At 44.6% G+C, this 24,586-nt stretch overlaps 1 protein-coding gene across 1 annotated transcript in view; it reads left to right on the forward strand.

The window, feature by feature from the left end:
• Positions 1-20,212, forward strand: part of UBASH3B (ubiquitin associated and SH3 domain containing B) — a 136,787-nt gene extending 116,575 nt beyond the window's left edge. Inside the window, exons 7-14 of the mRNA XM_044258073.1 lie at positions 459-591; positions 1,780-1,900; positions 2,544-2,666; positions 4,079-4,171; positions 5,575-5,719; positions 12,665-12,771; positions 14,275-14,384; positions 15,625-20,212. Of these exons, the coding sequence (XP_044114008.1) occupies positions 459-591; positions 1,780-1,900; positions 2,544-2,666; positions 4,079-4,171; positions 5,575-5,719; positions 12,665-12,771; positions 14,275-14,384; positions 15,625-15,762 (970 nt within the window). The 3' untranslated portion in view covers positions 15,763-20,212. The remainder of the gene's footprint in view (positions 1-458; positions 592-1,779; positions 1,901-2,543; positions 2,667-4,078; positions 4,172-5,574; positions 5,720-12,664; positions 12,772-14,274; positions 14,385-15,624) is intronic.
• Positions 20,213-24,586: the final 4,374 nt, after the last annotated feature.

Below are 24,586 nucleotides of genomic sequence, written 5' to 3' on the forward strand. Positions count from 1 at the left end.
AAGTGGTGGAGAGAGTAAGAACCCTGCCCCCAGCTTGTCAGTCCAGATGGAAATCGCCATAGAAGAGATGAAAGGCGATAGGAATTGTGGGTTTTTTGGTTTTGTTTTTTGAGCCAGAAATGTAGCTGGAAACAATGGTACAAAATTGATAACTCATTACTCTTTAGCATGCCTTGGCCTGTGGCATCCTAAAAACAGGGCCCCATCCTGCCCGGAGAGACGAACGCGTCCGTTCAGAGTACAGAAATCCATCCACCCCTAATTTGGGAACTGCAAGACTTCAGTCTAAAACAAGATGCTCCTCTCCAGAAATGGGGCGCCCTCTGCGCTGCTGTCCCAACCACGACACCGCCCAGGGCTTGCTTCCTGCTCATTCCCACACTCCTGTTGAGCCCCGGGGTGACATGCTGATGACTTCTGGCCAAACCAGTAACCATCTTCCTTATCTTCCCCTGCAGGTCTTACTCGATCTTAAACACAGCATCTTCTAACGCGCTCTCATTCGGGGACAGTGTGTTGGAGAGGCGACAGTATGAGGATCAGGGCCTGGGGGAGACGGCGCCCCTGACCATCATTTGCCAGCCCACGCAGGTAACGCGGACCCATGGGGTCATGGCCTCAGCTCTATTCGGGATTCACTGGGCACTTACTTGCTAAGTGGGAAGGCTTGCCCTCCAGGCCCGAAACGGTTCCCGATCTCTCGGGGAGAAAGGGCACAAAACTATAAAAGATACACAGAGATGTAAAGCTAGGAGGAGTCACGTGGGGGGAACAGACAGCGCCTACCGCACCTGGGTGTCGTCTCGTCGAAAAGGCGGATCTGCAAACAGGACACGTTATCTGTAAAGTCATAAGAGTTCTATCTATTTCAGAAGCCACTGTGACATTAAAGAAAATAAGGCTCTTAGCCCAGCGCCTGGCACATGGTGAGGGCTCACGTATGTCTGAGTGCTTAGTACACGCCGGGAACATCGCAGAATGGAGGAATAGGGGGTGGGGATCATTCTGAACAATAGAGACAAAAGCAAGTTGGGGGGCAAGAGACTAGATTACATTGGCTGGAGCCCAGGCTTGAATTAGGGACGAGTAGGAGAAGAAATAGGAAAGATTATGGCACGATCCCATATACTAACCCTGGCAGGGCAGCTACCTGGCAGCAAATACAAAAAGTGTTGGCCGCACCAGGGAAGCTGGGAGTAGCCAGCTTTCACCAAGAAGGAACACAGAAGCGTCTACAAGGATCCACCCAGCAGTTATAGAACCTGAAGTCATTTGGACATGCCTTGGACTAGACCTACCTATTTCATCACTCAGAGGGAGCCAGTGTCTTCCCTGAACGGTTTCTAGGAACACCAGCACGCATATAGTCAGACAACAGAGCCAAAAGTGGGATCAGAAGGGGCCAAGCAGGGGGAGACCGTCCACCCCTATGGTCTCACCACCCTGTGTTAGAGGTGAGGCAGACACTTTTGTGATAAAAGTCCTCACTCCCTGAAGTTGTTGATCAGGTATCCCTTTGGGGGAGGACTGGATGTCCAGCTTGACCTACTGGCTAGCTCTCCCTTGGAGCTGTAGAACAAGCGGTCTTTGTCCTCGTGCCCCCACGTGCAGACAGGCCAACATAAATTCCAGGTAGTTCTGAGATGTGTCCAAGTCCTGCGCTGGCAGAACTTGTTCTAGAACTCGGCTCTGCTCCTCTGGCAGCTGGCTCTAGCACGTGTTCACTTTCTTATATGCTTTCCCCACTAATAGCCTTTCTCTCTCTCTCTCTCTCTGCAGCCTCTGAGGGTTAATAGCCAGCCCGGCCCTCAGAAGAGATGCCTCTTTGTGTGTCGGCACGGTGAGAGGATGGATGTCGTGTTTGGGAAGTACTGGCTCTCCCAGTGCTTTGATGCCAAAGGTGAGTGGGTAGTTGACCTGCTTGGCATTGGCATACCTATCGTGGCCTCTAGGGGGCAGAGTGAAGCCGCATTTCTCTAGATGGAGTCCTTTAGGGTTGTTCCACCAGCTAGAGGAAATGCCTATAATCTGTTACAGGGTACATCCCCCCCCCCCCCCCCCCCCCGTCTTGAGTGTTAGTGAAGAGGTAGGTGTTCTCATCCCCATTCCGTAAACTGGGACACCAGGGACCAAAGACGGCAAATGTCTTCCCATGGTCATTTGGCAGAGGCAGAAACAAGTGTCCCGATTCTGTGGCCAAAAATTCCCTCCATTAAGTCACCCTGGCTCATTCTGGTTCCCTTTCCATGTGAGTGGTGCGTCTCAGATCGAGGGGCTGGCATATCCCAGAATCCTCCTGCTTTAAAGCGTGTGGCTCTTCTTTCACTTAAAAACTCCCTCTCGTCACATCATCAACAAGTGCAGGCATAGATGCCAAGACTCTACCAGAGGAAATGTCCGCTTCGGTGTTTTCTAGAAAGTTCACTTCTCTTTCTTTGGCCCAAAAGGAATGGAAATGGGGAGTACTGAGGTTCAGCAACAAAAGTCCCAAGGAAAACAAAGTCATCCTTTCACTGCCTTTTTTTTTTTTTTTTTTTGTCCAGGCCGCTACATACGCACCAACCTGAACATGCCTCATAGCTTACCTCAGCGGAGTGGTGGTTTCCGGGATTACGAGAAAGATGCCCCGATCACTGTGTTTGGATGTATGCAAGCAAGACTGGTGGGTAAGTGTCCTGGACGGATTACATAGTCTTTCCTGGCTACTTCTTCTGAAGACTGGTTCCGGTGGGCATGCCAGGACACTCTGTATGGCTTTCTACAACCTTCCTGCCAGCAGTTTACTTCCCCAGTTCAAAAGGGATTTATTACGTAACCATGAAGTTCAGAACACTGTGCTAGGCACTGGGCTGGTTTACCCAAGTGAATGACGTGTGATCCCTTGAGGGCCGGACAACCCAGGGATGGGGCAAGGTCAGCTTCTAGAGCAGGGGTGCAGAGGAGAGAAGCCTGCAGGGGCTGTGTATAGAGAGGCCAACAGGACCCTTTGAAGAGGGTCAGTTCTTTGCAGGTCTGTTCCGTAGCTGCCCGGCAGAGACAGCAGCCTTGTCCTGTTCAGTCATGTCACGTAGTCACTGACCACTTACTGGGTGCAGGGTCCTGTGATAGGTGTTGGGGATCCAAGCAAGAGCACCCACCCTCGCGGAAACAGACTTGTCAGTGGATAAATATCATATAGGCCGAGAATACTCAGAAATAGAACCGGGCACGAAGTATTAGGAGACCATTAAAAAACGCACAGAAGAGTGGAGAAGTCACCTGGGCAGAGAAGGACCAGGAGCGTAGGAGTGAACAACATAAAGTCACAGACATGTGGGGCGCCTGGGTGGCTCAGTGGGTTAAGCCTCTACATTTTGGCTCAGGTCATGATCTCAGGGTCCTGGGATCGAGCCCCACATCGGGCTCTCGGCTCAGCAGGGAGCCTGCCTCCCACCTCTGCTTGTGTCTCTGTCTACTTGTGATCTCTCCGTCAAATAAATAAAATCTTTAAAAACAAAAAAGTCATAGACATGAAAAATAGCATCGAAAGGACTTAGAAAGCAAGCTGTTTTTCTAGAACACTGCTTGTGAGCCACACACGGTAAGGCTGGTGAGCTGGATAAAGACAAGTTCACAGACGACCGTGCCCCTCCATAGTAAGGTGTTTAGATTTTATCCAGTAAAGAAGGGTGTTGCACGAGGAAAGTGTTAAAGTACCAAGGACAGGGATTTACCTCTGTTATCTAAGAATACAACAGGCTGAGACCTTGTTTAGCACAGGATAAAAGTCAATCAAGATCTAATTGTCACAGTACAGACCAGCTCGTTTGTATCACAAGTATGAAATCAGAGCATTCTTGTGTTTCTGCGTCTCTCCTAGATGTATATTTTCCTGCTTGTTAGCACCAGAGAGAAGGGAAGCAAAAGACAAGGCGGGGAGGGGAAGGGGGTCTTGGAAACCAAGCTAACGATGCCAACTGTGTGTGAGCCCCCACCCAAAGGGGGTTTGCAGGGTCTGCCTGCCGCCTGCTCCCACGCGGAGCTCCAACGGAGGCTGCCTGAATCCAGCAAACTGGTGGTTCTTTGTGTTCTGTTGCAGGAGAAGCCTTACTGGAGAGCAACACTATCATCGACCACGTCTACTGCTCCCCATCCCTGCGCTGCGTGCAGACTGCATACAACATCTTGAAAGGTTAGACGCCATAAAGGTCCACGAATCCATCCTTCTGCCTCCAGATAGCCCTACAGCTAGACTATCCTAGACTTGCGGGACATTAGCCAATGGGAAGCTTCAAATGTGGAATTTATAGCCGTGATTCTTTTGGAAGCTATCTTTGCAAACATCCCCAAATCATACTCTGGTGGCATTAAATGAGATGAAAGGAGGTATACAGATCATTTTTTGCTTGAAAATGTAAAGCCCTCTTGGATGAATGGTAGGCTTGTGAAATATCGTTGTCTGGCAATAATTTGGAGCCTACAGTGTGTGATTTTTTTTTTTAACAGTGAAACAGTGAAATCATTTCCTCCCACTCTGCTCTGTTTGCTTCTTGTTTATAATAGCAACGGTGCTCCTGAGTATCTACAAATCTTAATCATCCCTGTTTCTGTAGTTAATTGGATGGCTTTAAAAGCACCATTGCTATAAAGATACTCAACTTTCACCTTAAAATCTGGGGAAGCTTGAGTTACAGGGATCTCCGCTCTCATTTCACTGGAAGGAAAACCAGTAGAAACAGAGTGGAACTATTCGCTTATACCAAACAAACGAATGAGCCAGAATTATCCAAGCCAGAGAAGAATGGACACTTCCTTTGAGACTTCCATTCCTTAAGTAAACAGAATGCATTTATATATTAAAATACTTTGGGCACTGGGGTGGCTCAGTCAGTTAAGCATCTGCCTTCAGCTCAGATTGTGATCTTGGTCCTGGGATCAATTCCCACATCAGGCTCCCTGCTCGGTGGGAACCTGGTTTTCCCTTTCCCACTGCCCCTGCTTGTGTTCTCTCTTTCATGCTCTGTCAAATAAATAATAATATCTTTTAAAATAAATAATAAAATAAGATACTTTATATATTAAAACACGGCTAAAAGCATTGTACAGAAAGTTCAACAGGGACAAGTCCTACGCTGAGGGTAGTTACCCTTCGAGAAAATGCAAGACTTGTGCACTGGCACTTGGAAATACTCAAAATTGGATTTCCTGGTCGAGAAAGTGAATAGTTTCCATGATATTCAAAGACAGTTTCAGCTGTTGTAGGGCAGAGGATGCTAAGAGAATTTCTGAAGTTTCTCAGTAAGGCCGTCTTGGGACTTCCCTTAGCAAAAGCCAGTCTAGTCGTCACAGAAGTGAATACATGACACGGGTAATGACTTGTGTTCCTTAAGTCAGAGACCCCCTAAAGCCAGTATCCATCCTGTCACTGGGGCCAGAGGATGAAGCTCGTCTGTTTGTCACACGTGGAAATGAGAAACCCTTGACCAAAGCCCTGTGCTGCCACCTTCCATGCAGCCCCCAACAGAAAAGAGACTGACCAGAATTTATACAACAGTTTGGCCTGTTCCTTTACCTTCATTTCCTTTCACATCTAAGGTTTACAACAAGAAAACCACCTGAAGATCCGTGTAGAGCCTGGCTTATTTGAGTGGACGAAATGGGTTCCTGGGAACACCTTACCTGCGTGGATACCTCCGTCAGAGCTAGCGGCCGCCAACCTGAGCGTGGATACAACCTACAGGTAATCCTCTGGGCTGCTGCCTCCCAGAGTCAGTGTGCAAGTACTTTTCTACACCAGGTCGGGCCGACTCAGGAGACGGAGGACCATGGGCGGTTGTCCATAGTGGTGGGAGTCAAGTGATCATTTCAAAGACCACAACCGAGAAAGCCAGCAGTCCCTCATACTTCACACACTGGGCGTTCCTGACTTTGTTCTTTCTCTTTCCGTGAAGGATAAAACCATTTTGCGTTCCAGGATTGTCCACCAGCGAAGCCTGATGCAGTTCCAGAAGCTTGCTGGAGTGGGGTTGGGGGGTTGAGGGAAAGGACACAGTCTTGCCTTGGACTTCCCTTTTTCATTTTTTTCCAGAGCATTCTTAATTCTCTCGATCTTCATTTATTCTTGCTGTCACCCCAAAACACAGGCAAGTCACTTGTCCTCTCTTCCAGACGAAAGTCATTCTATTTAGTGAGCACACGGAACAGTGACGGCAACAACAACTAACCTGTATTGATCCTTTTCTGCGTGTCGAGCACCATGTAATCTAATTGCTTTACCATCTCCGCATTCCTAGTCCTTTGCTTTTTCCGTGAGACTAGATGGTGATGGCAGTAAAAAGGAAAGAAGCGTTTGTAGACGCATCACAAATGAATAGCCCTCATGTAAGCCATTAGTGTAACTGTATTATTACTGGTGAATTCTTAACTCTCAAAACTCCATTTGGGTGTTTGTAAAATGTCCCTGAGAAGGGATATTCATGCCCGTTATAGAGGAGAATTAAGTTCCCATTTCTTAAGGCAGAATTTGAAGCAAGTGACCAAACAGCAATTTCCTCCTTGTGATAGCCTGCAACCTTTCATTTCAAATACCTGCCCAAACCACAAATGAAGCAATGTGAGCTTCTAGCAAAGATAGGAGAAAATATCTTTTTTTCCAAATTCATTTCCATTTTCTGTAAATAAAATTTCGGATGACCCCATAAATTAATTAGTGTGTGCTACCTGCTTAAAGGAATTAGCATTCCTCAAAAATAAGATTAAACCAATCAATCAGATCCCCTACTAGTAATTCACTTTTGAACAACGCAGGGGTGAGGGATGCTGACCCCTCACACAGTCAAATTCACATACAATTTTAGATTTCCCAAAAGCTCAACAACTAATAGCCTACTGTCGACCAGAATTCTTACCAATAACATAGGCAATGGAGACGTATGCTGTACGTTTATGTAGTCTATACCGTATTCTTACAATAAAGTAAGCTAGACAAAAGAAAATAATAAATTTATAGTACTGAAATTTATAGTACTTATCAAAAAAAATCCACATATAAATGGACCCACACAGTTCAAACCCATGTTGCTCAAAGCTCAATCACACTTCACATTTTGCCCTATCTCCCCTATGGCAACTGTTTTTCCATCCTTTGGGGGAAATGGCAATCTATTGTCCCCATGCCAACAGCCCTCATCCCTCTGGGCTGGAAAGAGGGTGAGTTATTGTTAACATTGGTGAAATGACGTTCTTGATTCACTCTCCCTCAGCATCTCCCAGCCAATCTGGGCCATAGTTTACCCCCTTAACTGCATCCTGCACATCTTCCCAAGCTCATTTACAAAGTTCTCCAGAACCATCCTGTCTGAGCCTTTCCACGCACATGCAGACACACACAGCAACAGTAGTACAAGCAGAAGAAGGAACACCAGGAACTTGGGGGCCAGGACCTGGTCCTTATTCCAGACTTTTCTTTTGTTCTACAGAAAATCGAAATTCAGTTCAACCACTTTGTATACCAGGGAGAGAAAAGGATTAAGCCTCTAATACTATAAATTAATTGCGAAAGTCAACATCAACAATAAAGCATGTGAGAGGCACATGCCCTGGAGTTAAAGCCCCTGTGCATTTATGCCAAGTGTGCCAACCTTTGGAAGCCAGTAGTGATGCCCAAATGGTTGAGTAAATGTGGTGGGCAGAGGGGCGAGGACTGATAGGGTATTAAGCCCCAGTTGGAGAGTCTCTCACCTTGGAACAAGGAGGAGGAGGGATGGAAGTAGGTTAAGAAAAATCCAGCCTGGTGACTAATACCCAGGTATCACCCACAGGCCCCAAGACCAAGCGTGGCGGCGAGGTGTCGAAAGCAGCCCAAGTCTTAGGGAGCTGGGCCAGAAGGATCAAGACAAAATATATATATTTTTATATATATTTTATATATATATATATATTTTATATATGGTATACACACAGACACACACCCCAGTTGGATTGGGCTTCAGAACAGGGCTCTAACTAGAGGTGCTAGGGGAATGGTGGGCGGATGGGGCATGAGTCTGGAGTGTTAGAGGGGCAGTGAATCATACTTTGGTGTGGGGCTCAAGGCAGAAGCCCACAGTATAGCCTAGGTCAAAGCAAGGTTGGGAGTAGAGCTTGTACCAGGATGAATCCTATTCCAGGGCTGCTACCGGAGCATCCAGGTCTAGCTGGTGGTTGGAGGCCTACCTGACTCTGAGCTCTAGAAGCGCCATGCCTGCTGCAGACAGTGGTGAGGAAGCTTGGACTCTGGCCTCCCCCCATCAGAACTAGTTCAACCACGGAAGCCTTTCGTAGGTTCCACTTCAAGGCAAGAACTGCCAAAGGCAAGAGCTGATCTGGAGAAACCGGATCCCAGCATCTACCTGCTCTTCCCTTCTGCAAATCTCAGACATGACCATGGTCTCACCAAGGAGATGACTCCCTGAGCCATACAAAGTGGCCTTTTGCCACTGCTGGGCTCCTGGGAGACCAGGTGATGGAAGTGATAATGGAACTAGACAGGAGGTGGGGATGGAAAAAAGGGTTTGCTCCAGAACAATGAGCTCCATCCCTAAAAGTGGTGATTCATATCTCCTTCTGTCCCCCGGGGTGCTGTGAGACTCAGAAGGCTGTCTCCTAGGAGAAGTATGCTTGCTGAGGGAATGTGATTTCAAGGAGTGTGGGTTTCCTTCAGATGGATGGGAATGGCACTGAGAATGCCATTCTTCTTCTCTGGACAGTAAACCCAAGTGCACAGAAGGGCTGCCTTGGGGGTGGCACACTGTCGAAACCATGCAGAATGCCTCTGGGTTTACAGGTAGTGATCTCAGACCAGACTCAAATCCAGGCTGGAGAGTTGCTAATGGTATAAGTAGAGGCAAGTCCTCTCTAGCCTTTCTGAGCCTTAGTTTTGTCAACCACAAACAGGATTTTGCAAAAGGGTTGCTAGGAGAGCTATATTCACAGCATGCAAGTCAGTCACTTTGCACAGAGCCTGACACATGGGAACCACTCAATAAATCTTTGTGGTAGTGGTAGCAGCAGTCACATGTTCTGATTAAGATGCCATGTGACTTCCCTTTGAGGATTCACAACCACCTCCATCCACCATCCAAACACCAACAATGAAAGATGAGACAGAAAATATGATATAGCTGTACTCAAAGACAAAATACACATCTTATAGACCAGCAACTCAAAGTAGTACAGAGAGACCGGAGCAGATAGCAGTGGCTGAGACATGTCTTCAGACAGGCAGTGTCACTGGGAGAGCCCTGCATTGGTCATCCTCTTACATGCCTTTGTACAGTGTTCATAATTACCATTTGCACGAATAGCCTGCACACCTCAGCCACACACTGAGAACTCCCCAAGCGCAGAAGCTGGGTTCCCTTCATCTTTGTGTTCCCTGAGCTTTTCCTATTTCCAGGTGTATGGTCTATGTTCAAAATAAGAAAAAGGAAAGACTGATGATTTCATAAGTTCACAAATCCAATGGACCAAATATCTGCATTTAAAATCTATCCTTACAACTCCCCAAACTCATTTTTTAAGACCAGCATTACCCTGATACCAAAGCCAGATAAGTATTCTATAGGAAAGAGATAAGGACTCTGTAAGAAAAGAGAACCGTAGACCAATATTCCTAATAAATACAGATGCAAAAATTCTCAACAAAATATTAGTGAACCAAACTCAATAGCACATTAAAGGAATCATACACTGTGATCAAATGCGGTTTATCCCTTGGATGCCAGGATGGTTCAACATACAAAAATCAATATATGACATACTGTATTTATAGAATGAAAGTTAAAAATCATACGCTCAACTCATGAAGAAAAATCATTTGACAGAATACCCACCCTATAAGAATAAAAATGCTCAACAAATTGGGCATAGAAAAAATATACCAAAACATAATAAAGGCCATATATGACAAGCCCACAGCTAACATCAAACTCATGGTGAAAGATTGAAAGCTTTTCCTCTAAGATAGGAACAAGGCCCATTCACAAAGTATTGAAAGCAGTCAGGCAAGAAAAAGCAATAGAAGGCATACAGATTGGAAAGAAAGAAGTAAAAATGTCTTTGTAGAGCATATGATTCTATATATGGAAAATCCTAAAGGCTCCACTGTAAGGCTATGAGAATTAATCAATAAACTCAGTAAAGTTCCAGGATACAAAAATCAACATACAGAAATAATTTGTCTTTCTATGTAATAACAACACACCTGAAGGAGAAATAAAACAATCCCATTCACAATAGCATCAAAAACAAACAAACAAAAAAATACTTAGGAATAAAATCAAGAAAAGAGGTGAAGGATCTGTATACTGAAATATACCAGACCACTGAAACAAACTGAAGACACAAATGGAAAGATATCCTATGTTCATGGATCAGACGAATAGTATTAGAATGTCCATACTACCCAAAGCCATCTCTAGATTAAAAGCAATCCCTATCAAAATCTATGTATGATGTTTTCCACAGAAATAGAAAAGACCATCCTAAATTTGTATGGTACTACAAAAGATCCTAAATAGCCAAAGTAAACCCAACAAAAAACAACAAAGCTGGAAGCATCACACTTCCTGATTTCAAACTATACTAATCTGTACTATACTATTCAAAATAGTATGGTACTGGCATAGAAATAGACACAGACCAATGGAGCAGAATTGACAGCCTAAAGAAGTAAATCCTCAAATATATGTTCAGCTAACATTTGAGAAGGGAGCTGAGAATACTCACTGAGGTACCATAGTTTTTTCAATAAATTGTATTAGGAAAAATGGATAACACCATGCAGATATACCAAAGACAAAATTAACTCAAGATTAATTAAAGACTTATACATAAGAACTGAAACCATATAAAGTGAAACTCCATCAAACTAAAAAGTTCTTGCAAAGCAAAAGAAACAATCCAAAAAATGAAAAACAACCTCCTCCAGAGGACAGCATATTATAAATCATATATCTGATAAGGAGTTAATATCTAAAACATATGAAGAACTCCTACAACTTGAGAGTTAAAAAAAATTTAATTTAAAAAATTTAATTTTTTTTTTAATTTAAAGGGGGGCGCCTTGGTGGCTCTGTGAGTTAAGCCTCTGCCTTTGGCTCAGGTCATGATCTCAGGGTCCTGGGATGGAGCCCTAATAGGGCTCTCTGCTCAGCGAGGAGCCTGCTTCCCCCTCTCTCTCTGCCTGCCTCTCTGCCTACTTGTGATCTCTGTCAAATAAATTTTTAAAAAATCTTTAAAAAACAAAACAAAGGCAGGAGAATTCAACAGATATTTTTCCAAAGATGACATACAAATGACTAACAAGTTCAGGAAAAGATGTCAGCATCACTAGTCATCAGGGAAATGCAATTTAAACCCACAACTGAGAAGTGAGTTGGGGGAAATCAGAGGGGAGGGATGAACCATGATAGACTGTGAACTCTGAGAAACAAACTGAGGGTTTTGGAGGGGCGGGGGAGGGGGTGTTGGGTGTGCCTGCACTGGAGCACTGGATGTGGTGTATAAACAGTCCTGGAACACTGAAAAAATAAAGTTTAAAAAAATAAACTATTTTGAACTAAAAAATAAAATTCCACATATCGGGGGGGGGGGCCACAATTGAGATACCACCTTACGTCTGTTAGAATGGCTGTCCTCAAAAAGACAAGAGCTGTGTTGGTGAGAATGTAAACTGGTGCAGCCACTATGGAAAACAATATGGAGATTCCTTTAAAAATTAAAAATAGAGCTACCATATGATCCAGCAATCTCCCTTCTGGGTATGTATTCAAAGGAAATGAATACAGGAGCTCAAGAGATACCCGCACATGGTCTCACTCGTATGTGGAATCTAAAAAGCCAAACTCTGAGAAACAGACAGCAGAAGGGGGATTTCCAGGGACTGGGGGCTGGGGAAAATGGGGAGACGTTGGTCAAAGGATACAAACTTCTAGTTAGAAGTTCTGGAGATCTCCTGTACAGTATGGTAATTAGTCGATAATACGGTATTGTATACTTGAAAGTTGCCGAGAGGAGGGTCAATCTTAAATGTTCTCACCACAAAAGAGGAAACGGTGATTAGGTGACCTGATGGAGATGTTAGCTTAACACTGTGGTGGAAATCATTTTCTAAGAATAGGTAGACCCGATCAACACTTTCATACCTTGAACTTCTACAACGTGAAGCAGCAATTCTGTCCCAATAAAACTGGGGAAAAACTTCAAAAATAAACAAAACCTATTCTTAACAGCTTACGGTGTATAAGGCTAGAAAAGAGGGGCTTGGGAAATCTCTGGTGATCTATAAAGAGGTCTAACTCTACTTTGCTTCCTGTTAGCTGCATGACCCAGCGCTGATGGTCAGAAAATTAGTCAAACTGCTGACGAGTTAATCCACAAGTGGCACCTGTACATTCCCCTTTTCCACCGGTCACTGAGACACCTTGCATGCACGGCCTTGATTTCTGCACGTTCTGTACATTTCGACCCCACATCCATAGAGTGAAACTACTCTTCTCTCTACCTCTCTCCTTTCTAGGAAAATGGGTAAACAGAACTATGGGAACTCTAGAAAGGTCTTGAAATAAAAGTTTAGAATCCTAGCAGTTGCTTTGTCTTGGGATCAAAATGTTTTCATCGCCTTTGTTCCTTTCTTCTCTTACAGACCTCACATTCCAGTCAGCAAATTAGTGGTTTCAGAATCCTATGACACTTACATTAGTAGAAGTTTCCAAGTGACAAAAGAAATAATAAGTGAGTGTAAAAGTAAAGGTAGGTGCTATCATTTTGGACTCTCTAATTAATTATATGGCCATTCATCCCTTGCAGTCTGTAAGCTATTCAAGCTGTTGCAACTTGCTTAGTAAGGAAGAAAGACAGACTTTGCTTTCTTATACTTTCATGTTAAATTTGTAATAATCTCTCTAGTAAATGGTAGATACGCCATGGGAATATACCAGACTTAGTTGCTATATGAAATCATTTAGAATTCTGGATTATAGCATAGCGGTTTATCTTACACTCTGTGAAGGAAGTTCCCTGTTAAAATTTTCAGACATTTCTTAACCTATCACTGTTGTTGCCCAGGATTTGACCCAGGAGCACGGACACCCACACCTTCACCAACACAGTCACTGCTACCACTGACTGAGAGCGATGTTCTGGAAGACTCCAGTCTGTCACTGTATTTGATAAACACTGAACTCAAATATTTAATGATACATAAGAGTAGTCACCATCCACATTTAGGGAAAAAAGAGATGCCGAAAGTATATGCACAATTCCACTGCTTTTTAAGTTATCTTCATAGAGCAAAAACTGGAATTACACACACCGAAATGTTACCCGTGGAGAGCCCCAGTCAGCAGTATTCTAACAATTAACAGTGATAAACCACTCATTTCATTTACTACTCCTGTGCTCCCCACTGTAAAGATACTCGCCAGCATAGTCTATCAGCCAGAAAGTATCAAGCGCTCCCAGTTCTAAGGTGGCAGCATTGAACTGTATTATAAGAAGTAGCAGAGAGCCCTGTAGACACAGAATCGTTTTGCATCTTGATTGTGGTGTTTACAAAGAGTTTCACACGTGATAGAGAAAGGAAACTGCATTACGCCAGCCCCCATTTCCTGATTTTGCTAGAGTACCATAGGTAGGCAAGATGTTCCCACTAGGGGAGGTCAGATGCCTGGTAGGTGCGACCTCCCAGCTGTGCCTCTAGTATATATACTATAATGCAGTATAATATAGTATAGTATATGTACTATATACTACACTGTATGCTACATACACACATAATATGCGTATCCATGTTTGTGTGTACCCATATTATGCAATGTCATAAATATATGAGATGTAATTTTGCACATTGTCTATATTTACATACTGTATATATACGTAATTATAGCTTCCTATGCATCTGTAATTATTTTCAGATTAAAAGGTTATTTTTTTTTAAACGATATTAGGCTGCCTTAGAAATACAAAGCTTTTCAAAATACTGTTTGGCCAAATTGTCTCATTTTTTTTAGGATGTCTATCCCTCCCTGGAACATTTGACCTCTCATATTTATAAAGTTTACATAGGTCTTTATAGAAATGGTCTTCCCAGGGGTGCCTGGGTGGCTCAGTCGGTTAAGCATCTCACGCTGGGCTCCACCCTCAGTGAGGGGTCTGCTTGAAGATTATCTCTCTCAGATAAATAAATAAATCTTTAAAAGGAAGGAGGGAAGGAAGAAAGAAATGGTCTCCCCAGTCCTTGCTTTTCTTCCCCAGGAAATAACATCCTGATTGTGGCTCACGCGTCTTCCCTGGAAGCATGTACCTGCCAGCTGCAGGGCCTGTCCCCCCAGAACTCCAAGGACTTCGTACAAATGGTCCGAAAGGTAATTCATTTTTCTATCGCGGAGGCTGTGGGGCCAGGCAGTGTAGAACGTTCCCTGCCCGGCCGACAGCTAAGCTGTTTGCAGCTGTTGTTTCTGAGCTGGGAAGATGCGTGCATCAATTCACTCAACCAAGCTGTACTGAGTGGTGCTCCGTGTAGGGCCTTGTGTAAGAGAAAAGGACGTGTCTGAGCGAGTTTTAGTTTCTAGGAGCACAAATTTGGGAAGTAGCTAAGAATTCAGGGCAGACTGTCTGGATTTCCCTGAGGAACCATGGACTGGATGAAGAGGGGTGAGTGGACCCAGACAGCATCTGACAGCTCAGCTAGACGAGAGGGCCTGGGTGGTAAGCCAAAGGAAGCAGTGATTTAAAACAATGAGGCTGCAAGGCAAACCAGGAACAAGGCCACGAGACAAAAACCCATGAGAGGGACCCGCACATCTGGATTCTTCCTTCTCAAGCCTGTGGAAGAGGCTTTCCCATCAGCGGCCCTCCCACACACTTCCCTCCAGGCTTCCTGTATCTGCCCCCAGAGAACCTGATTCAAACTCGATTGCAATGCTTTTCTCATTTTTTTAAAAGTTCATTTATGCATCTGTGTCCACCCCCATTACTCTGTAAGCTGCTTGAAGGCAGAGATTTTTGTCTTGTGTATAACCGCAGCTCTGAGCCTGTGCACAGAAATACATTTAGGGACGCCATGGCTCCTGACATTAGGAAAGGCGAGCTTCGGCTTCAACTATTACAGGTACCCATGCCAAGAAGGGGGGGAAAAAAAAGAAAAGACGAAACTGGGTGAAAAATGTTTTAAAATAGCGTAATCTCTCCCATTGTCCAAATATAATTTCTGAAATGTCTGAGCTGCATTTTCAGCTTGATTCACAATTACGAATTAACTCTGGGCACCTCAGCTTTCTGTATGATTGTCCTCTTTCCTCCCACACTATTAAGCAGCAATCTATAAACAATTACTTAATTACACTAGGGGAGCTCACCGTTTAATGAATCTTTTCTGATGAATCCCTTTGCCGTGTAAATGCCTTTCCCTCTAATTTGTCAATTTCATCTGTTTTGTTTTCCTTTATTGATTTTTGGAAGAGAGGCCGGTCTACAAAGCCCCTGTCAATTCCTGGGACTGTTTCTTATTCCCAAGGGCCACCTGAAGATCTTTATGTGTAGGTCAAAGCAAAAGCATTAAACGTCTGTTCTCTGTTTCCCCTTCCTTGACTACTCTGACTTCAGATCCCATACTTGGGGTTTTGTTCCTGCGAAGAACTGGGAGAAACTGGGATATGGCAGCTGACAGACCCCCCTATCCTCCCTCTCACCCATGGACCAACTGGGGGCTTCAACTGGAGAGAGACCTTGCTGCAAGAATAAATCACGGCAGTGAACGAGAAGAGGAGGCTCTAGAAGACCGTCGGGGGAAGCGTCTTTCCGTGTGTTGAGTGACAGTGGCCAAGTCCGTACCACCTCCTAAGTGGACAGCTCAGCGTCTTTGAGCAGATTTCCTTTCATGCTTTAAAGCTCTGCTGATGGGACTGTGGGGATGAGAAAAAGACCTGATGCAGGGATGGAATTCATTCTCTCTGGATGCTTACCTAGCTAACAAAGCTTTCGAGAACTGTCTTCATAAATCAAGGCACCTGCTACAGCCGCAGATGTGTTCTTCCTTCCTGCTGTGCGTGGCTGAGGAGCCGGAGAGCTCCTGAAGGGAGCAGTCAGCCTGCTCCAAGGTAGAATGCGAGAGGGCAGCGTGTGTCCAGAATCCAGCTGGAGAGACACCGAGCTGCCAGTTTGGGGATGGGATTCTCTTTCGGACTCCATGTCCAGTTAGGCAAAGCCAAGCTGAGAGATTCTTTTTAAGGTTATTAGAAAAATGGCCCTGCAGAGAGTTGTTCTTATTGCACATCAAATTCTCCCCTCCCTAGGACCCCCACACCCGTGCTGCTGGCTCAAGGCGCCTGCTGGATGACTCCGTCCACCCTGGTACCTACTCCCGCCGCGTTTTCTCTAGAACAACTGGCTACGGCTTTTCACTATGGCCCTTCCCCCTCGCTTCTCTCTGTGAAATGGGGAGACCAAGCACTTTTGGACACACAGGAGGAAGACAGACGTGTGACGTATTCAATTGTGGGAGCAAAGAACTTCCAAAATATAAAGCGACCTAGCATTATCCACGTCCCAGCATTTCCAAATCACCATGATCTGCTCGTCTTTGCCCCTAGAGTCTAGACTGTGGTGACTGGTAAAGGATGTTGGCATTTTGAAAGCGTGTGTGTTCGGTCCGTTACTTGAGTCAGCAAGAAGCTCATTCCTGTGCAATACAGACGTCTTTACAGACCGTACCCAGGGTTAGGTCATGTACACAGAGTACTTGTCACCAAGGGCAGAACATCCACCCATGCATCAGTGACACCAGAGACGCTCAAAGAAGTCAGGGAACTAATTTAAAGGATGACAGTCATGATTGCTGTGCGTGCTGTCATTTTCTATTTGTTTTTCTAGAACTTAACATATCGAGGTAGGGTTACTTAAGAAAAGGTGGGCGAGCCACGTCCTGTGGCTTCTCATCACACCTGCTTCCTGAATTCAGAGGGAGTTTATTTAAAAGAAAAATAAATGACAATCAAACTAAGACATCAGTTATTGATGTGTATTTAATTGTGTGACTAGCTGACTGTTGGCCGCACACAATGGTCTGGTGCGGCGTAGTTCACTGTGTAGACAATGTGTGCAGATGAGATCCGAGACATGTAGAGAAACAGTGTAGAACAAAACAGTGTATGTTGTAGCAAATGGTACATATGAAACCCAAAAACAGATCTGTGCTCCTATTTGAAACTGGAAAGTGAGGATTCCTAAAAAAAGGAGGAAAGTGAAAGGACGCTGGCTATGTGTCTTAATCAGCAGGAGGATTACAGTTGGGTTTTTTTTTTAGGCCACTTAGACAAATATGTCATGAATTTTAGATTTTAAGAAACAAACTTGATTTTTTCTAGCATTGCACCAACACTGATCCAGCTACTGGGTATAAAAATACTCCGTGCTGATACCATTGAGTAATAGAAAATGTTTGAACCTTAAAAATAGGGGAAATATTCCCAGTAAGAGATTTCTAGGAGAAAAATCACATTACGGCTGATAGGATGTCACTGCTACTCATTCTTTCATCTGTAATGAAATGAATCTACTGTTTAATCAGATCCGTAATGTTCATTAGATTCTCCACAAATTTTCTTGGACGTGCAACGGTCAGAATAATGCTTGAGCACCTCTCATCTGACTTCCTTGAAGATTGTAGCTGTGTGTTCTGGGCAGTGTCTGTACCTGGGCAGAATAGGGCTCAGGATAGGTTATCCTCTCCCCCTCTTGGCTGTCTTGGTCCTGTGATGACCTGAGATGCCAGTTCAGCTGGGTACCAGTCCATTGTCCTTAGCACAATATGGACAGAGTCTTAGGCTGTCCTCTGCATGAGCAGGAGGCAGAGATCTGGAATCATGTGCTGAGTAATTGAGGTGGAAAACCCTGAATTCAGGAGTTTATTCTTCTGCTTTCATTATCTGGATTGTTGATCAAAATGGTCTGAATGATCTGAATTCACATTCAATTCTCTTTTCACATATTGGTATTTTAAAAACTAAGACTTCAACGGAGATATTCTTTGAAAATCATGTTGAATCTGTGTGTAATAAAAAGAATGCAGGAGTGTATTACATGATTTCATTTTCATCCAAAAATTCTAGGTTGACATCACACCCTGAACTTCAGCTTGGTTCTTTTTGATCTGAGGCTGGCGCTTATTTAGAACTAACATTGGGGGTGGGGAAGACAGGGAAGGAAGGAAGGATGAAGGAGGGAAGGACAGACGGACATCAAGAGAAGAACCAAATGTTACTTGCGGATGGGAATTTTTTGTTTTATTGTAGAAAGTTGCCTGAAATGGAGATGAAATTAACTAAAGGCTTTGTTCTGGGATTGAAACTCTGAAACAGTTTGCTGCTGGTACAAGAGTGTCCCATCAATCCGCTAATGCCCTAGTATTATTCATAGGTAGGACTTCAGTTTCGGTGATTTTAACATGCCACGGCTATTCCTTGTGGACGGGAATAATTGGCACATTTTAATGCGCAAGCTGGGGGTCTCACTTTCCCAGGCCCTCTTCTCCATCACTGCATCGGTAGCCAGGAGCTTATTGCTTTACCCCAGTGTGGAGTTAGAATACAGTGTTTTCCATTACATTTAGATTCATAGAATCTGAATGGCTGATTAAATGGCCATCTGATGGCTGAAAGAGGGGGGTATTTTTCACCCTGTAGTGAATGGCTTGGAGGAGTTTCTACTTTTTATTTGAATTATACTTTAACCAAAGAATTATTTTAAAATAACCTTATATTTAAAAGATGATTTTACAGAAAATAAAAAATTTAAAAAAAAGTATCTCCTGGAGTGATGTCGGTTTGGTAAATCATTGTGGATAATTTTCTAGCATTTTAGGCTGATGTGGTCATTCTCCTGTCAGTGGTATTTGGATGCATCTACATTGTCCTCCAACAGCGCTTAGCATTACCATAAATGTATCTTTTCCACTCAACTAGCTGTGTTCCTATTGAAGGAAGTCTTCTATTTCAATTACCTAGTGTCACTGGGAACTAATTGAAAAGCTGCAGTAGGAGAAGTTCTGTCTCATTGTCTTTGCAGAAAAGCGTCCCTCTGTAGCAAAAAGGGAGGCATTCCTCCGTAACCTAGGCACTCTGCAACTCCCGGGTTTAATTTGAAAGCGGTGATGAATTGCTCTTTTGAATCTACTCTGAGTAATGCGTGTGTTCGAATACAGATGAACTTCCCTCCCTTAATTTTCACAGGCAAAGTCACAACTGTACTGTGTCTGCGGGAACTCAGATAATGAGGCGCAAGGTTATTTGCATTTAAATTGTAGTCCTACACACGTATGAGAACTAAGAGGCAGGAGTCTAGTCCGGCTGCCTTGCCAGCAGGGATGAGACTGGCCTTGGAGGGTAGGGGAAAAGAGCATTTTTAACATCTACTTAGGTTAATACTCACTTTACAGAGGTGACGGAGGAGATTTTGTTCAGTGATGGCAGATGCTTTTCATGTTTAAACATAGGATTCAAATTGGATTTGCTTCTCTTTAACACTTCAACATAATGAATTTTTCCTGGGAAAGTAACGAGCTATAATGAAAATTCGAGGGAAGGGGGAAAGAAAATGCCGCTAAAGACGGAGGAAATAACTTGATCTTTAAAGACGTATAATATTACGTTCAGCGTATGTAAGTTTAAAATTATAGTGAGGAGTAGTCAAACTTAATAGACAATCAGCTCTTACAGATGTCTTACACAGTACCACTTAGCTGCCATTACCCACACAAAAATCAGGATTTTGCAGCTGTTGAACTATTCTTGGACTATGTGCAGGATACACATGTATTATGGGAAATGTGTGCTGGTTCTTTCTCGGATGGGAATGCCATCCCAAAGCATTTCGGTTATGCATAGATCATTCACAACCTGTTTTTAGAGGCATATTGGTTTCTTTCTCATTTATAAGGCTATTGTATATTTTTTTATTCTTCTATGTGATTCAGGTGTATTTATTTGAAGAAAAAGGTTTGTCATTATAAGAAGGGACAAAATTGTATCACCAAATCCCTTGTAAACTACCTGTGGCATCTACGCTTTCCCAGCTGTGTGCTCTTCCTCTGGATACAGCCCCAGCACCATTGTAACTAGATCATTCCATTCCAGGAGCATCTCTGTTTAAGTGGTTCACAGATGATTTAATAAAGAGGAACTGTGTCCTCAGTCAATCCAGAGCAATCTCATATTAAATTCTGAGTGGTCTCTATTCCTATCATGTTTTCAGATGTTACTGTGGTCATTATTGTTTCGTCCATTAAGAGTGGGATTCTTCGCTCAGGGGCCCAGAGGGGGTTTTGCGGCTGATGGAAATGGAAAGGTGCTCTGGGAGCACTGTGGGGGTCTCTGATTCCCCTTTGGCGAGGCTTCCCTCTGGGTCACCCAGGCTGGAGAGGTGACACTAGCCCAGGAGTGAGAAACCATGCTCCGAAATGCTCTCATTGCGCATGTGCATGTGCGAGCCCTCACCCCTCATCCCTTGCTTGCCTTGAGGAGGTAGGCATGGGAGGGACCATCCATAGATTAAGAATTCAGGTAAGAAAAGGGAAATCCAGCGCAAGCTAGGTTCCACACTACCAAAAGTCATAATAGGCCACCCCCCTTCTTTTTTTGAGAAAGAGAGCGTGAGCAGGAGGAGGGGCAGAGAGAGAATCTCAAGCAGACACTGAGCGCTGAGCGCAGAGCCCCAAGAAAGGGCTCGATCTCTCCACCCTGATTTCAGGACCTGAGCTGAAATCAAGAATCAGATCCTCAACAGACTGAGCCACCCGGGCACCCCAACCCCATTTTTGAAGTAAGACTATGTGAAGCTAACAGAAGTTAGAATAAACCGTGTATGCAGATTTATTCTCAGGACACAAACGCAGGTTTTCCTGGACAGAGCCAGCCACAGTCTGGGCCTGGTTTACTTCCTGAGGAAAAGTAGCAGTGAATGCTCCTATCTGACAAAGGACCAAGCTATGTTTAGCCTCGTGGCTGGTTCTCGGTGGTTCTCTGCCTGACAGATCCCCAAACTCATTTTGCCCTCTTGCGATGTATGTAAAGGCTGCCTGCACATCCAGGGAAAATGAATCCACGTGCTCTGGATTTGTTTAAGCCAAAACCAGAAAAAAAAAAATTTTTTTTTAAAGTAAGTCGAGGACCAAAAAGCACTCTTCCTTCTGAAGAAACAGAATACTTCGTTTTGCAGAAAAACACATGAAACCCAGATGGCTTGCTTCTGACCGTGGAGAGCAGCAGGTCTGGAGAGCTCCTGGATGACACTGTGCTGGTGGCGCAATCCGGAAGGTCTGTGTATCGCCGGAGAAGAATCTCGTGCTGTACCAGGGAAGCTGCCCTTATTCTGGCATCAGACAGAGCTTGGGTTCTTATCCTGGCTCAGCCACTTACTGGACCGCTTAAACCGTTCTCACCCGTAAAATGGGCAGATGGGTTTTTACAGCACGATTGTGGGATATGGGATAATGACTATAAAATGCCTGATAAGGGCACCTGGATGGCTCAGCGGGTCAAGCGTCTGACTTGTGGTTTCGGCTCAGATCCTGGTTTCAGGGTCCTGGCCTCAAGCTCGGTGTCAGGCTCTGCGCTCAGCGTGAGTCTGTTTGTCCCTCACCCTCCACACCTTCCCCTGCTCGTGATTGCTCTGTCCCTAAAGTGAATAAATAAAGTATTTTTAGAAAAGGATTTTCTCAAAAAAAAAAAAAGAGAGAGAGAAAAAGATTTTCTCTTCCTCTCTTTCTGTGCGCCCCGCCCACTCTCTCTGGCTCCTTCTCTTAAAACAAATAAACAAACAAACAAATAAATAAAATGCCTAATAGGGCATCCTAGTAAGATACTGTCTGCTAGTAAATAAATAATTGCTTTTCCTAAGGCCAAAGAGAAATGAACACATATCGCCATTTCCTTATCTGTGGAAAATATCAGAGACAAGGAACAAAAGCAGCCTCATTCATTCTGGTATCACTTACTATTATCCCCAGAAGTTATCTTCCTCAGTAAGAGGATGTGTTGGTTGCATTCTGGTGTCTGCCTATGAGGCTGCCTTAAAGATTTACCACCTTCCTCTTAAATGCCCATTTTCGTTTCTTGTAATTTCACAAAGCAGGTATTATGAACGCACTATATGAAAGAAACAAAGACACGGAGGGCGTGGATTCATCCTCCATTCTATGGTATTGACTGAACACAATGTTCTCTGCAGGGCGGCAAGCTGATGCTACAGTGGCAAAGAAAGCAAGGTCCCGCCCTTATGGAGTAGAGACAGAGACACGGAATTCACAAACAAGGTAATTACAGAGGCTGATCAATGTCGTCTAGGAAGAAAACTGGGTTATCCAATAGTAACTCTGGGACGGATGTGGGGTAGGGCGTACTTGACATAAGGCCAAGAGCGGTGTCCCCGAGCAGCTGGCCAGGAAGCCGGGTGCAGAGCTAAATGGGGTTTCAAGGAAGACCGAAGGAATGCAGATGCCCCCCAATGAAAAGGAGTTCACTGGGTTAGCACATCAGGGGTCAGGGAGCTAAAGCTTAGGAAGCACAGCAGAAAGTGGGGAGAGGGGCGTCTGGGTGGCTCAGTGGGTTAAAGCCTCTGCCTCTGGCTCCAGTCATGATCCCAGGGTCCTGGGATCGAGTCCCACATTGGGCTCTCTGCTCAGCAGGGAGCCTGCTTCCCCCTCTTTCTCTGCCTGCCTCTCTGCCTACTTGTGATCTCTGTCAAATAAATAAAATCTTAAAAAAAAAAAAAAAGTGGGGAGAGACAAGGTTAGAGAGGTAGGCAGACCTAGACACAGGGCCCTGTATACCAGGGCTTGGCTAGCTACAGGCCCACAAGCAGAATCCAGCCCACGGCCTGTGTTTATACAGCCCACAAGCTAAGAATGTCTTTACAATTTCAAATGGTTAAAGAACACCAAAAGAGGAATGCTATTTCACGGCAAATGCTAATTATATAGAATCCAAATTCCAGGCTGGCCTATCAATAAAGTTTTATTGGCACAAATCCATGCTCATTCATTTACATTTTGCCCAAGGCTGCTTCCAGCCTGCTAGGGCAGGCGCTGCAGCGGACTCTGTATGACCCACAAAGCCTAAAATATTTACTACTTGGTGCTTGACAGAAAAAGTTCACCAACCTCCACTGAGACTGTGGTGAGGCATTTGGGTTTTATTCTAAACCCGAAGAATCCAGCACAGACACAAGTTTACCTGGCAAAAAACTGGTGGGTTCAGAGGCTGGCAAAGTGATAGCCAACATCTCCCAAGTGCTAATGTGTATCAGACACTGTTCTAACTACTTAACAGGTAGAAACTTCTCTAATCTTCTTGACTACCCTATTCAATAGATACTCTTAATTTTTTTAAAGATTTTATTTATTTATTTGACAGATGGAGATCACAAGTAGGCAGAGAGGCAGGCAAAGAGAGAGGGGGGAAACAGACTCGCTGCTGAGCAAAGAGCCCGATGCAGGGCTCGATCCCAGGACCCTGGGATCATGACCTGAGCCAAAGGCAGAGGCTTACCCCACTGAGCCACCCAGGAGCCCCTAGATACTCTTATTATTCCAAGTTTACAGAAGAGGAAGCAGAATCTTACAAAAATCCAGTAACTTGCCCAAAGTCACATGGCTAGTACATGCTAGGGCACAGATCTGCACTGTGTCAGCCTTGTTCCAAAGCCAGGAGTAATCGTTTAAGATATTTTTGTAAAGAAATCTTAAGGCAAATATTGCCCAGCCCTGAGGCACCCGGGGCAAGGGGGATACTTGGTTTCTTCAGAATGCAGTTTAGAAACCACTGGTTTCATTTCACCCCCTCATTTGCAGATAAAGACTGCTTGGAAAGTCATTTGTCCTCGGAAAAGAAGGGAGACGTGAAGCCGGCACCTGCCTGTCTGGGTGCGTTTCCCCCAAACCACAGTCATCAACTCCTACTTGGGTTCATTTTTCAGTGGGATCCATTCGATTCGATTCTAGGCAGCAGTCTTTAGAACAAAAGCTTAGCAGACTTTCTCCTTTTGCAGGTCGATCTAACCTACCAGGGTTCCTGGGGGCATGAGATAAGAGCTCCAGACTGATGGAGGATCTTCTGTGTGTCACTGTGCTGGGCGCTTGGGATATTTTGTTGAATTCATACCTCCTGCTCATACCTCCCACGCTGTAATTATTCTCCCCATTCTACAGATGGGGAAACTGACACCAAGAGGTTTGGGCGTTATTGAGGGCTACAAGGCCACCAGTGGCAGGGCCCAGGTGACAAGTCCAGATCTGTCTGCCTCCTACCCTCATCCCGTACTCAACCCACTAGGCTTTGCTGCTGCTGAAAAAGCCTTTTCTCAATAATGACTGCTGTTGCCCTCTGGTTTAGAAACTCTGGAGCCACATTGTGTATCTACAACAGAGCTCAAAGACTCCCCAGCACCAGCTGCAAACTAGCCACCCAAGGCATCTGCTGGGAAATGTAGGCAAGACCACTTCATGCCTTAGCCTTGGGAAAGACCACGATGATTTGCACCGGCCAGAAAATGTCAAGAAGAAAGTTTAGGCCCC

Source organism: Neovison vison, chromosome 7, assembly GCF_020171115.1.
Source record: "Neovison vison isolate M4711 chromosome 7, ASM_NN_V1, whole genome shotgun sequence".
Lineage (NCBI taxonomy): Eukaryota > Metazoa > Chordata > Mammalia > Carnivora > Mustelidae > Neogale > Neogale vison.